Below are 15,483 nucleotides of genomic sequence, written 5' to 3' on the forward strand. Positions count from 1 at the left end.
TAAGAAATAAGACAACAGTCTGGAGGAGATCTTTTAATTCACAAAAAAACTCCACAAGCTTAAAGTTTACCAATAATGTGCAAACACCAAAACTCAACATCAGTATACCAATAATATGTGAACATCAAAACTCAAATCAGTACAACAAAAATATTTGAAGATTAAAATTCACATCAGTAACACAAATAATATGCAAACATTAAAACTCACATCAGTCACACAAACAATATGCAAACAGCAAAATTCATATCTTACTGGAAAGATGACATTTAAGGTTGGTGACAGAAATCTCACTCCTTTATTCTTAAACTGTACACTACTGCTTACTACTCATGTGATATATTGTATGTTTGTGTTGTAGCAGTACTATTCAATACTGAAAAAACTTACCTTAAATGATCAAGCTTTTTTTTAGTTTTGTTTCTGCTAGCTTCAGTAATTGGATAGAAGATGAGTATGAACAAACCCGTAACAATGAGAACAGCGGGGGCTACTCCAATCAGTATCTTCAGAGTGAGTGCCACATAAAGCGGTTGTACACAAGCTCCTGTATTATACCCAGCAAAACTAAGGGATTTAAAAAAGGTACATCACACTTTCTGGATAAATGTCATTTAAAAACATATCAATACAAAATTTTAATAGCATCTAGTATCAGTTTTGTCTAGCTCATGTTATATATAGTGCTGATTAATTAACTACATTTCTTATAGCCAGATGCATTATCAAAGAGCTTATGGTAAGATCATCTTTATCAGCAGCTGAAATTTAGTGTTGCTAGGCAATGCCAAACTTAAAATATGCATCCTCTGAATATTTTTTCATATTGCATTTCAGTACAAGTTTGTGTAAGACATTACTGAAACATCCTTTGGTGCTGATCGTTATTTACTACACTCTTTTAAAGCATCAAAAATTGGCAAGTCTCCCAGTGCTGAAAACCTCACAGATTTTAAAAAGTTATGATTAGTAACTAAATGTTTGCAGATGTACATCAGTCTTAACAATAATGCATGTGCTACCATCCACCAACTTGTATACATTCAGTTCGAGCTACAAAGCAAAGGACAGCTAAAAACAAATTGCGAGTGGTGCCAAAAAATATTTTTTTAGTTAAAATTCTCAAAATTCTTCAACACTGCAAGCCTCAAAGGTGCATCATAAAGAGAATATACTATAGCATTATTGCTCATTGTTAGGTGTTGTAATTGCACTACAAACCTCTGGATTAGAATAACATTTACAGAAAATAGGAAGGCTATCTTGCAGTCCTTTACAAACATGAGTAAACTTTAAAACCTTAACCTAAATTACATGAAGACCAAGTCTTTTGGAATTAGGCCTAATATGAAAATTGGCAGGAAGGTACATGACTTTATGCATTAGAAGGAAGTACAAAAGTATATGTAATTTTCAATTTATTATTTACATGGTCACAAAGATATTTTTCTAAATATGAAAAAGAACTGTAAATGAAGACTTCAAAGCCATGAATTATGCTTCCACGTATGACTTAGTGCAGCAATATTATTTCCTTTGGTGACACAATAAGATGATATATCTAGGGGTGTGGTTAGAATAAAGCATTGATCAGTCTGCAGAGGACATGTGGGCTGATTTGAAGCAGAAGATAATCAAGAAAATAAAAAATGGAAGATGATAACAATGGATATAGATAGAAAAATACAGGTAATAAAAATGTTTTTAGTCCCCCTAGTAATATACATGGCACAATCCCTGTTTTATGTACCCTCAGGACAGCTGTAGTTGGACATAAACAGGATGTTAAAGAGATTCTTCTGGGAAGACAAGAAGGGAATGATAAAGTGGGAAAAGCTAGATTTAGAAGGGGGACTATGATAACTTGATCTAAAGCAATATTATAAAGCAACACAAACTCGATTACTTTATTTGGTTAAGGATAGTCAACACATGGCAAAATGGAAAAATATGGTGGTAAGTAAGTAGAGGAATGGGGAAGAAGGTGACACAGTAAGGTTCTGGAGAGGAGTAGAGCAAGGAAATGTGAAACACTGTGTGCACAATTATGTGTGAACTGTTGTCAGCAAGCTGGGGAGGACAAACTCTTAGTAAACTGGAGGTAAGCCATAAATCCCATTGGTTATGCAGTATTGAAACCAAGGGGACCTAAGTGGGGCAGTGCTGCTGCCATTTAGAGAAACAGGAATAGAAACTCTAGATTTTAAGGGCAAATGATGTTAGGGACATGAGTTAAAGAGTGGACAGAGGTGGTCCAACAATTTGACTTGAGGGATCAGGACAAGCTCCCTTATATGGGGTTAATCTTTGCAATAAGGCAGATCAAATGATTCTTTAGTCCAGATGAAAATAAAAATGTTGGAGATTTTAGAATATATTGTAGGGGCCTGTATAGAACAGACAACCAGCAAAAAAAAAAAAAAATATATATATATATATATATATATGCTTATATATATATATATATATATATATATATATATATATATATATGGGTTTATCCAAGTCAATAATAAGTAGTAGGAATCAGCTTAGACCTGAATGGGGTTTTACACTACAAAAACAATTCTCTGAAAGGCAGTGGAGAGAAATATCCCTAGCACCTAAGAAAGCTACAAAAGATAGAACATTTAGGATATCTGGATGAAGTGTTTCCACAAATATTTTTGTACTCTGGTAAGGATTCAGAAATGTTCCCTCAATGTATTGGAGATATGAGGAGGGGGGAATGGGCATATGGGAGCATTTTTTAGGGGGAATACAAAAAAATTAAATTCCTTTAAATTTGGGAAGCAACAGCTGTTGACAAACATGTTGGGAAAGGAAAATATTTTGACAACTGAGATTATATTATTAAGTTGGATAGAATTGTCCCTCCCTTCATATGTCAAGGCATGGATATCCCTGATGCTGATAGTAGCAAAAAGATAAAGAATTCTGAGAAGGTAGAAATCTAAGAGAATTCCACAAAACCAGGATATCCAGGACATTAAGCTTATATTGGGAAGACATAAAAAACAGAATGAAAGAGGATTGGTGAAAGTAAATGAACTTTTGTAATTAATACATATAATAAATTAGATCTTACCCAAATTTGAAATACTTAAGTGGGAAAAACTGGATACAGAAAATATGATAATCTCCTCTGAGTAATAAAATCTAAGTCTTGAACTACCCGGTAGTGTTTAGGAGATCTGAGTTTAAGGTAATCAGGAAATAACTAGGTCTATTGTATATAGGCTATTATGGTTATGAAATGGTGTAATTAAAATGTTCATCTGATATTTAATATATTTTTCTCTGTTTAGTCATCAGGTTTTGGTTGTAAATATGTTATAGACAGAAGAGTTAATATGATTCTGGGCAGTTCATTTTGTTAAATGTTTCAATACTAATTTGTGAAATGTTCAAATAAAAGGATTTGATGAGAAGACTTCAAAGCCAAGTAGCTTTCAACAAAATGACATAGATTGCCACCTAAAAGGGCTACACAATAATAGAGACATATAGTAGAAAACAAGAAAAGTTTAGAGTTTAAGTACAGGGAAAATAATATACCTGTGGAGAACAAATCTATGGATACACATATAGAATATCAAACATAAGTATGTATCTTTATGTATTTGGTGCTTTTAGCCTTATTCAGCACCCATTATGTATGCCTAGTGGTTTATTTCTTCTGTATATCATTACATACTCTGAAAGTAAAGACCATGCCTCATCACTTATTTCATATGTTTTTACACAAGGTCTCAGAAATTACAGTTTTTGAATCAGAATTAAATTAGAACAAATTGCTTCTTTTTCTGACATAGAATTGTGTAATTAAATACTCCAAGATATTTTCAGCAGGGTTATTTGACAGAAAACTGGAAACTCTTAACTGCAAGCAGAATATCCAAGTTGCCCGAAATGCATATTTCGCTGTATTTCTGAGTGTTACACAGAGAAGATCCTGAAAGTTTGTAATAATATTTTTGTGAACTCAGAGAGAGAGAGAGAGAGAGAGAGAGAGAGAGAGAGAGAGAGAGAGGTGAGAGAGGCTCAAGGGAGAGAGAGAGAGAGAGAGGAGAATTGAGACAGAACTACTGTGAGATTGTCAGATAAATATACCTTACATAAACCCTTTTTTAATGAGGGCACAAGGTAATACAGAAGGTATTGGTGCTTATGTAATTAAAATAAAGCACTATTCCAAATACTGTAGCTGTGATGATTTGCACAATTCATTAGTATGACACAACACAGTGTGTAATATCGAACATGATGAGATGCAGATTGCTGCAAGAAGCAGATTCAGTGTTAAATAAACTACTGATACCCGAAAAGAAAGTACACTTGCTTAGTCTCAGTTGAAAGAGTTCACATAGGAGTTAGAATTGTGTAAAATCACATCCTTAGACACAACATTTAAAAATAAGTAAGAATAGATTAAAACAAGAAGTGAAAATCATGAAGATGCATGAAAAAATGCAGAATGCATTGTCTGTAAGTCCTGTATGAAGTTCATCTAAATCATGATAAAAGGAAATGCTAAAGATTTTAACAGCTATGAAAAATCTGAAATAATTTTGCCATAATTATTTACATATGAATGAATATATGCAATTGAAACTGAAAATGTTTGTGGTGGAAAAAGTCACAACAATGATAGGCTTTGTCCACAGTATTGCTGAGGAGGTGTGCAGAGGTGCACTATTTGTAAAAAAATAGACATAAAATTTGAGACAAAAAAATCAGTCAGACATCTGTACAGAGAAAATCAAAATGAGTAACTGAATTTGGTGTTTCAACTATATACAGGTGATGAGTGCTACATAATATATACTAAACACACTGAATCTGAATGACAGTAAATTAAAGCCATGTACAGAGTAAACACAATATTTGATTTTAGAAAGCTGAGATATCTGGAGTTCTATTTTTATTGCATTGTTTGACTTTTCAGAAGCTTTATGTGCTAAAAAGGCTTCATAATCTGCATGAACAAAGGACAACTTGATTCCTGAATATGAATACCTTTTACTGGTCTGGGTAATTTTCAAAGAGTTCCTCATAAGGATTTGGCATATTAAGTCTGATGAAGTGAGTTCCACACTATGTACATTTATTCACTTGTAAGAAAGAATCATATTTCTCCTACTTACATTTGATATTTCATCAATACATGAAGTGCTTTGGAGAGATTTTGCACAGATGAATGAGAAGCTTGATAGTATTGTTAAGACAACATACTAGTATGTCATACACTTATTTTGTCATTCCTCATACCAGTGTTGTTGGTCTGGGGTCTGACAAGAGAACAAACCTTTTACGGAATAGATTGAAACATTGGACCCTCAAGTTGAACAACAATAAATGTAAAATCAGAGTTATACAGTTGAGATGCGTAGGTCATGCTTTGATTTCAGAGGCCTGAAAAATGGTGATGAAAAACTAAAGGTGTGGTTTCAGTGCTGCTACCTGAGGATAAATAAATACTTACACTTCTTGGTATGATGCAGCACCTTTTGAATTTTTTTGAATGTGTCAGAAAGAAGTGAGTGTTTAAGGAAATGATTGAAATAAGATGTGATAGGGCACTGTAGTAAAAAACAAGAAAATAAAGATTTGCTTAAGTAGTCGACTTTGATGTTAATAAGCCAACAGTATTACAGATAGATGAGAGCAAGAGAGGAACTGATTTTTTCAAAAATGTAAACCAGTTCCTTCTAGATGGAGAGTCTTTAATGACTGTCAGAAAAGACGATCACATAGAGTAAGAGCTGCTAGCCATGCTATATAGAGCCAGATCACGATCACATGAGGCCCTTGGCAGGGTAATGGATTGGGTCTCCCCCCCACATGCACACACACAGCACCCCCCCACAGCCATTCCATTGACCCACTATTTGGCTATTTCTTTCCAGTTACAATAAACACTATCCAAACCTGTCAGTGTGCATACTATTTTCTTCTTTACTTTTACAATAATTACAGATATTTGGATTTAATTTAAAACTTTTACTTCAAATTTTATAGCACAAATACTGATTGACATTTGCTAAACAAAACAAAACAATACAATCTCACTATGAAATCAAACTTAGCATTAACAGTAATTGTCTCTGTCCTTGAAACTCACATTCATTAAAATGACATTGAAACCCACATTCAAAGAAAATGCATCTGGCCAGTGGCAGATTAAGTTTACCTTTAGGCTGTTTTCAAACCATATGCCCCTTGTACACATTTTTAGCACCATGCATAAATGTATGTGCTCTTTGATTCACCTTCCTGATTGCATTAAATTACCTTCCTTAATAATACAGCACCACTTGTTAGAGTGTGTTTTAAATTTGTAGTTTTGAACATTTTTCCAGGCGGCCATGGTGGTGCAGCGGTTAGCATTGCTGCCTCATAGCAAGAGGTTCTCCAGTTTGTTCCTCAGCTGGGGTGCCTTCTGTGCGGAGTCTGCATGTCTTCCCTGTGGTTGTGTGGGTTTCCTCCGGGTGCTCCAGTTTCCTCCCACATCCCAAAGACATGCTGTAGGTGGATTGGAGACTCCAAATTTGCCCTAGGCGTGAGCGCGTGCATGTGTGTGTCTTCTGTGGAAGGTTGGGCACTGGGCTGGCAACCCAACACTGTAAAACTCCACTGCCAATCATGAGTGGACAGATGATCTGCTGTCGTGACCCCTAACCAGGAAAAGCTGAAAGAAGAAGAAGAAGAAGAAGTTTTGAACATTTTTCCAGTAAGGAATGAAATAAAACATATGAACCAATAATGACAAAACTGTCCTTTTAGAACATTTCAACCAAAAAAGGCCACACAAACATCTGTCATTACAGTCCACCAATATCAGTCAATATGAGGTGGCTGGAAACTAGTAAAGGAACCAAGGTATTGGGAGCAAATAACTAGAAAGGGAAATATGATAGAATGGGAAGATGCCAAGAATTTATTTGGACTACAGGTCAGAGTTTGCCTTCCATATCAGGGATTGATATCAGAGTATAGGCAAAGAGAAAGAAGTAGGGGAGTCCTAAATAAAAGACTAGCATTGGTAGAGTTTTTAATAGAATTTAGACCAGAAGCTGCCATTAAAAAAGGAATAATTAGTACAGAATATAAAATATTCCATGATAACTACAAAAAATCAGTCAGAGGAGGTTAGAAAGGATTGGAAAGAGAGACTGGATAAGCAATTCATACAGAAACAATGGGAGGATATATGTATGTCTTCTAAATATGCAACAAAATCTAGAAGATTTAGGATTTTTGCCTGGAAATGTTTACATACATATTTTTATACCCCAGGTAGACTCCAGAGAATTTTTTCCTCAGGTAGACAGCACATGTTGGAGGTGTGAAAGGGAAAAAAGAGGTAATTGGGAATACATTTTCTGGGAGTGCAGTGAGCTGTCAGACTTTAAGGATTCCCTGCAGGATGCACTGTCGGAGATGCTGGGTGGGCAGATTGATCTGACGAGGGAGATGAATTTTCTGAGGTATGATACAGAATCGGATTTACCTAGACATGGTAAGGCCTTTCTGTGTCTAATAACTGTGTCTGCCAAAAAAGCAATTACTAGAAAATGGAAATCAAAATCTAAACCAACTATACTGGAAGTAGTGAATATAGTTACAGAGATAAAACAACTGGAATTGAGATCTTTAGAGAAGGGTAGGAGCAAACTACATAGGAAAAATGAGAATTGTGGGAAAAATACACAAGGGAGGAATGAGGTTTAAAAGGCAGCAGGACTTAAATGAGCTATGTAATTTTTGAGTGAGAAAAATAGGGTAGATTATAAGTGATGTTTAACGTTTGCAACTGAGAGTGTGTCAGTATGGTTTGTGATGTAAAATGCTTGCAACTAAGATTATGTCGGTGTGGTTTGTTTTCATTTATATAAATGTATGGTTGCCTATGTAGTAAGTGATGGTTTAATAAAGATGTTTCTTGTTTAAAAAAAAAAGACAGGAATTGAAAAATGTATGTAATGCAGAAGTAAAAGTCATCTGAATAATTCCTCACAGAAGTTGTAGATAATGAAGAGGTTGCTACTGTCAAACAACTTTATATTTCAGTGTTTCACCAAAAATGTAGTGCCTACTGCCTTTAAAGAATAAGTTGCCTATGCTACATTAAAAAAAATGGTAAGATGCTATATTGTAATAGGGAATGGATGGCAAAACTACAACAGGTACATAGTTACTAGGCATCTCATCCAAAGAAGGATACACTCAGGACTGCAGACATCTCCACCCCCTTAAAGTACAACATAGTGTCAGCAATCCATCTAGGTAGTGTAGGAGTAGAACCCACAGCCTTCTGAATCAAAGCAAATATGCTACCTGTTGTACTACCAGCACTGCTTTCAAATTCTGTTGCATAAACAGTGACAAGCATTTACCAAATAAAACAGTTGTTCATTGAAAATAGACTAAGCATAACAGCTGTAACTTCTTTTCCCTTGAAGATCACAATTCATTGAAAATGCACTGAAACTCATAGTTTTTGAGTAGTCTAGTAGCTGGTGTGGAGGATTCAGGCTCTTCTCTCCTATAACCAAGATACAGGGTTTGAGCCTGAGCAACTTAACTAACCTGCCATTCCTAACTAGGACATTACACACACACACACACACACACACACACACACACACACACACACACACACACACACACACCTTACCGATGGAACATTTGCCTTGTCACCTTTATTCCATGGCAGAAGAAGCAGGAATGTCTTGTGAGTTTAAATTATGTGAGTGGAGATGGAAACAAAGAAGCAGCAGGTGTGTGTGTGTGTGTGTGTGTGTGTGTGTGTGTGTGTGTGTGTGTGTGTGTGTTTGTGAACGCATGCAGAGATGTACATTTGCATTGCATGCACAAATGCAGAGGGTGTTCTTAGAGAAGAATGCCATTAAAGAAGACACATTTTTTTTTTAATTAAAAAGTAAATGTTGTGGCACCCCCCGCCCCCCCATCCAGCTGGAGTCTAGAGTTGTATCTGGCTCTGACACTACATGGTTATAAAATGTTTCTTGAAGTTATGGAAAATTGGGGTCAGGTTAAGGTGTTGGGCATAGGGAATGGCAATACCTCCACCTTTTTTGTTAACACGATCCAAGTGAAGGATATTATAACCGGGGGGGGGGGGGGCAGAGTCAGAAATATGGGGTATGAGCCAAGTTTCTGTTAAAATTATTATGTCTGGGGAGTGTTCGGCCATCCATGCATGGAATTCACTCAATTTATTCATTATACTATGAATATTGAGATAGAAAATTGTAAGTTGTGATCAAAAGCCACTGCAGACTTTGTGCAATAAGTTGTTGCATGAAGCATCATCCAGGTAACAAGAAGTATTGGTATTACAGAAATATGACTTTAGAGTAAATTTTAAGACAAGAAAAGAGATGCTTGTAGAAGAAATCTTGAGTCAGTCATAATTGCCACAGGAGCAAAATCTGCTTGAAGATAAGCTGGAAGATAATTTGGCATTACTTCAATTGTTTTTGACTGACAAGAAATGTTAAAAGAGTTTCAGAAATGTACAGAGAATGAGCCAGAAACAGAAATACCTAGAGGTATTACTATGAAATACTTAACAGAAGAGAAGAATGCTGTAAAGAAATAAATATAAGCTTATTTGTCATTTAATGAAGATATTCATAGTGTATGCTAATTACTGTTCAAAGCAGATAAATTGCTTTGTTCTATGATGTAGAGGTATAAAGCCCTGACCACACCAAGGAGGTAGAGCAACCCAACCTCATTTCATGGATTCTATTTGTGAATCAGTTGCATTTATTTTTTATTTGTATTTTGGTAACTGAGAAAGCCCAGCTGAGCCACTGGCACATCGTCAGAGAAGGGCTGCACAAAAGATTTAAAACTTTTAAATAGTAGTTGATGAGTAATTACATGCAAGGGGTTAAAAGCCCCGCATCATGTTAAATATTTTGTAATGAGTTTGAGAGAAATGCTCCACAAAACACACACAATATTTTACAGTATCTGTGAAATAATTATATACAAGGGGAGAAATGCATTTACAGAAGTATTACTAGGATAAATTGTGATGAAGAATACAATGTGTACTGCAAGTAGGAAGGCACACTGCAGAAGTGGATAGCCTGTGTCAAGTAAACCAATAAATTGTTATTCAAAATATTGACTATATTTCTAATAATATATGGAGTTGAGAAGTAATGGAGTATTCTGCTGCCAGTAATAGACAGAGGAATAGAATGAGATCCAATGAGTTACTTATGGATTAATATTTATCTGAGATAGTTTATGTAGCGTGGGATGGCATTGAATGCTTTGTGAGGTCTAAAGCTGCAGTGTGTACTTCATTAACTTTCCTGAAAAAGTAAATCAAGTTAAGTAGGCAGGATTTGCCCTTAACAAACTGAGCTGTCTTGGGTTAAAACTATATAGGTTACCTATTTCCATATTTATTAGTTCCATAATGATTCCTCCATAGACTTACAGGTGAAGCTGATCAGACTTATGGCTCTATAACTGTTGCTGCCACACTTTTGTGCAAAGGGATGACAGTGATTTGTCACAAATTCTCCATATCTCCTTCCCTCTTTCTCCCCTCCAGCTGCCTCCTCCACAAAATCAGAACATCCCCTCCACACCAAAAATCTCCCAAACACAAAGCACAAATACCTCAACTTTCACCTAAAGTTCCAAACTATATGCTATCCCTTAAATTCTTTACTCCTTTCTGGCAACATACACCTCATCCACTGACTTACCTCAAACCCCTACAACTCAACCTCTGCTTTACATCCATCATCCCACCACCTTAAGTCACCCAACAAACAACTTACAATTTTCTCTCTCAATATTCATAGTATAATGAACAAAGTGAGTGAATTCCATGTATGGATGGCCCACCACTCCCCAGACAAAATAACATTAAAAGAAACTTGGCTCAAACCCCACATCTCTGACTCTGTCCCCCTCCCCCCAATTATAACATCCTATGCCAAACAAAAAACAAAAAAGGTGGAGGTATTGCCATTCTCTGTGCCCAACACCTTAATCTGACCCCAATTTCTAATCCTCCCCTTCACTCCACCCAGGTGAACTACTAGCTGCAAACTGCAAGATTAACAACTACAAGACTATCATTATAGTAGCAATCTATATACCCCCTGGCAACAACATCCCTCTTTTAGAACAAACCCTAGCCTGGCTGTCCAGTAACATAACAAATGAAACTGCTGTGCTAGCTGACGTTAATACCAATTGGTTATCTCTATACTCTAAATTACCCAACTCCTCCAGCAACCTACATAGCTTTTCTCAACTTATCTCTACACCTACACACCTTAATAAGACTACCAAATCAGCATCTGTCATTGATTTGATTTTAGTCTCCAATCCCAACCATTACCACCACCCAGAAACTCTACCAGACTCTATCAATTACCATAATCCTATTAGTATCAAGAGATACACCTTCCATCTATACAAAACACAAAAAAAAAAAATCAATGAATATTGTAACTTCTCAAACTTCCACCCTGAAGTTTTCAATAATCAGCTCTCTGCTATCAGCTGGTCTTTCCTGACTCAACTGCCCCTAGATGAGGCAGTACGTAAATTCAATTCCATATATCTTAATATACTAACCTCTCTTGCCCGCCTTTGCAATTTTAGAGTAAAATCTCTTAACTCCCCTGGCTATCCTAGGCTACTTGCACTCTCATGCAAAAAAGAGACAAAGCTTGGCAACTTTCGACCAAAATCAAATAACACACCCATCTCCAAACCTAATAAGAACTTCGTAATCTCTCCAAAAAACAGGTCTACCTTGATAAAAAGAATTTTTACATGAAACCTCAATCAGCCTATACACATAACCCCAAGAAATTCTGGGAGCTGTATTTTCTGTTTGTGAGTCCTCTATCTGTGCTTTTCTGTGCATTTTTTGAGGTTTCTGTGTTCTAGTCAGGTATGATACAACTGATTTGTTTGCAGTTAAAAGCATTTTCTAGAGTCTCCTTGCTCCTTTATCTGTTTAAAACTTTGATTTAGTGGCTACAACTAGTAGCTGTAATCGTTTTCCACCCATGCTCTCTATTGATGTCTTGTTCTTATACTTGGTGACTTTGCAGTTGCCCGCCCACACTGTAAATTTGATCTAGGACACTCCTCCCAGTTTAGTATCATTAGCTCATTCTACCTAATACAGAATGAACATTTGAGAAGGCCAACCCACTTAGGTTCTTAACCTTGAATTATCTTCTGTACCTGCTTTCTCCCTTTCCACTTTACTAAAAAAAAAAAAAAAAAAAAAAAAAAACTTTTTGCTAAAAGCCCACGTCTGAATTTGTTTCCCGCCTTTCTTGTAACTAGTCTAGTCCAGATACAGATTTTCTGTATCCAGGACTGTTTGTAAGCTTCTGAGGCCCCAAGACTTTCTGTATTGGAGGAAGCCTTCTCACTTATCAGTGGGAGTGGTAAGCACTAGGTAGCCTGTCTACCACAAGAAGAGTGGTTTCTGGCCCAGACAACTTTCTGATTTAAAAGCCCACGTTTGCACTTGTTTCCCACCTTTACTGTAACTAGTCTAGTCCAGATACAGACTTGCTGTGTCCAGGACTGTTTGTAAGCTTCTGAGCAGTGCCAAAGTCTGCTATTCAATTTTTTCTCTTAGATCTACAAGTTCTCTCCTCTCCTGCACTTTTACTAGATTATTAGTCTAGCACTTAACCAGACTTCTTGTAGCAATTATTGTAGCACACAAAAGTGCTACCAGCACTAAACATTCTAAAAGGAAACAGATCCAGTACTTATTATTAATGCCCACCCCTCCAGGCATGTCTAAAGGTCAGTTCCCTGTGCTTTCTCCTATTAACCTTGTGAACCTGGACATCCTGAGGCAATATAGCAACGGCCTGATGTACACCAACAACCCTCTACTCTTACCTCCCAACACTCAGACTTGCAAGAGATGCGTTTTATATATATATATATATATATATATATATATATATATATATATATATATATATATATAAAATATATATTGGAAGCCACGCACTCTTCAGCCAAGACCGGAATAGCTGGTCAAGAGGAGAAGGTCAACACTTGCACTACACCACATGGAACACCTAACCTGCCAGAACACACACCAGCACTGTCTTCACATAAAAACACAAACCACACACCCACCTTCACGGAGGCTATCAATAAAAATCTACACAAACAGCAGAGACCTCAAAGGCAGAAATGCACTTGACCACCACAACACAACACTAATCACGAGACACATAACTCTCCTAAAAGGTGTGCCACTCAAACAAAGCCTCTAAGGCAAAACAGCATGCCCAACACACTAGTCATAGGTGACTTGATAGTGAGGCACACTGATGCCCCACTTACTAGGTTGAATAAGGAGAAATTAAGAGTCAGCTGCCTGTCAGGTGCCAGGATCCACCACATAATGCATGCACTCAGGTTCCTCAACAACAGGTACAAATATGACTCATTCATTGTATATGTGGGTGTGAATGACCTGAGATGTACCTCCCAGGACTACATGAAAAGAGACATGGAGGAGCTTTTGGATTATGTAGCCCAGGTGGGTATGACCCTAGCCCTGAGCAGCATCCTACCATCACCCAGAATGATATCACAGTACAAGCAGAAAATGATTGATTTCAACAATTGGCTAAGTTTCTGGTGTCATTCTAAGGGGATCCAGTATCTGTCTGCCGGGGATGACATGATTGACAGACCTCGATGCTTTGCAGGAGATGGCTTACATCTGTCACCCCTGGGCTTCCAGATACTGGCCAAGGCTCTTGCCACCCCTATAGTGCCTATACCCAGCTGATGTCCATTGCCATTAGGATGACCACAAAATATCCCAGCTAACAAACTAAAACAAAGAGTGAGAAGGTCACACAGAAAAACAATCAGTAAAAACAAAATGAAAACTCCAGCCAAGCTAGAACTTCCAGTTCCCTAATGGTAATGGACATCAGCTGGGTATAACAGCCCTATGTTTCTTATGGTTAGTCAAACACTCTGCTTGTGCTGTGCTGTTGAGGTCATAACAAAGCCGAAATATGCATATCCAAAACTAGTGCAGTTTGGCTTTATTGGCCTGAAATTGTCCATTGAAATGACTTAAAAAGAAATAAGTCATGGGCATTCAGAACTGCCATATAGCTGAAACACATGATGTTCATAAGGGTCATTTGCATATATCCCATGTGCCTCTGACACAAGAGGTTTGAGAGGAGTCTCAGTGGAAGTTCTAGCTTGGCTGGAGTTTTCATTTAGTTTTTACTTAGGTTCATAGGTTCATAAGTTGGTACTAGGCTATCGGCCCTAGGGCCTATGCAAGCCTAGCCATAACAATTCCCTGGATATTTCTTCCCAGAATATTTACTTCTCCAGGTCCCTGTCTAGCAGTGCGACTGATATGATCCCCGGGGTGAATTTCCTATCTCCCATCCAATCATCAAGGTTCCTATTGAAGAGGGCCAATGAGGCGCTCTGCTTGATATGTATGGGCAGTCTATTCCAGAGTATGGGGAGTCTCTGGGTCAGGAACCTATCCCTCCAGCATGTTTTGTTCATTGTGATGACAAGGTTTAGATCCCTGGAGCGTGTGACTCTGAGGGATTGGGATTTCTTTAAGTGGAGCATGTCCAACAGCTCAGGGTTTGACATGGCCTTGTATGTTAAGCAGAGATCGCCTCTGAGTAGAAGATATGCCACAGAGTATAGCTGGAGTTTTTTTAGACGGTCAGTATATGGCATCTGCTTTAGGCCTGTGATTCTTTTAGTGAGGTATTTCTGTGGCCTTTCCAGCTGTTGCAGATGTCTTGTGAGGTGCATACCAAATGGAGCATTATACTCTATAATGGGTCTAATGAGGGATGAGTACAGTGGGACAATGACCTCCTTTTTTCTGGAAGAAAAGCCCTTAGTGATGAGGTGTGCCACATAGAAGGATTTCCTGACTGTTGTGGCAATGTGGTTATCGAAAGTGAGACCACTGTCCACCTGTGTCCCTAAGTCTCTCATCACACTTTCGATGTTTAGTGTCCTGCCACCTATGTGGTAATTCATGGATGCATGTTTTTTTCCAAAGGGGATAACTATATATTTCTTGGCATTAAGCTTGAGCCCATGGCTCTGGCACCAGGCATCTGTTTCTGTAAGGCCCTTTTGTAGAATATCCACATCATTTGGGGATTCAATAATGGCTCCCAGTTTGCAGTCATCTGCAAACTTTGTTAGCCAGAGTCCCTTAGTGTTGGACTGTACTTCAGAGAAGTAGATGCCAAACAAGAGTGGTCCCAGGACTGAACCCTGAGGTACTCCACTTGTCACTTGTCTGGAGCTGGATTTGGAGTTGGCTACTTTTACTGTCTGGGTTCTGTCAGTAAGCCAGTTAGCAACCCATCAAGTGACGTAGGGATTTATGCCCAGCTTAGCAAGTTTGTCTATGAT

At 37.5% G+C, this 15,483-nt stretch overlaps 1 protein-coding gene across 1 annotated transcript in view; it reads right to left on the bottom strand.

Moving 5' to 3' along the window:
* MFSD2B (major facilitator superfamily domain containing 2B) overlaps positions 1–15,483 on the bottom strand; it is a 799,283-nt gene that overhangs the window by 47,817 nt on the left and 735,983 nt on the right. Inside the window, exon 13 of the mRNA XM_044062754.1 lies at positions 391–567. Coding sequence (XP_043918689.1) covers positions 391–567 — 177 coding nt within the window. The remainder of the gene's footprint in view (positions 1–390; positions 568–15,483) is intronic.

The sequence above is a fragment of the Protopterus annectens genome, chromosome 2.part1 (assembly GCF_019279795.1).
Source record: "Protopterus annectens isolate FY-2018-M chromosome 2.part1, PAN1.0, whole genome shotgun sequence".
Classification (NCBI taxonomy): Eukaryota; Metazoa; Chordata; order Ceratodontiformes; family Protopteridae; genus Protopterus; species Protopterus annectens.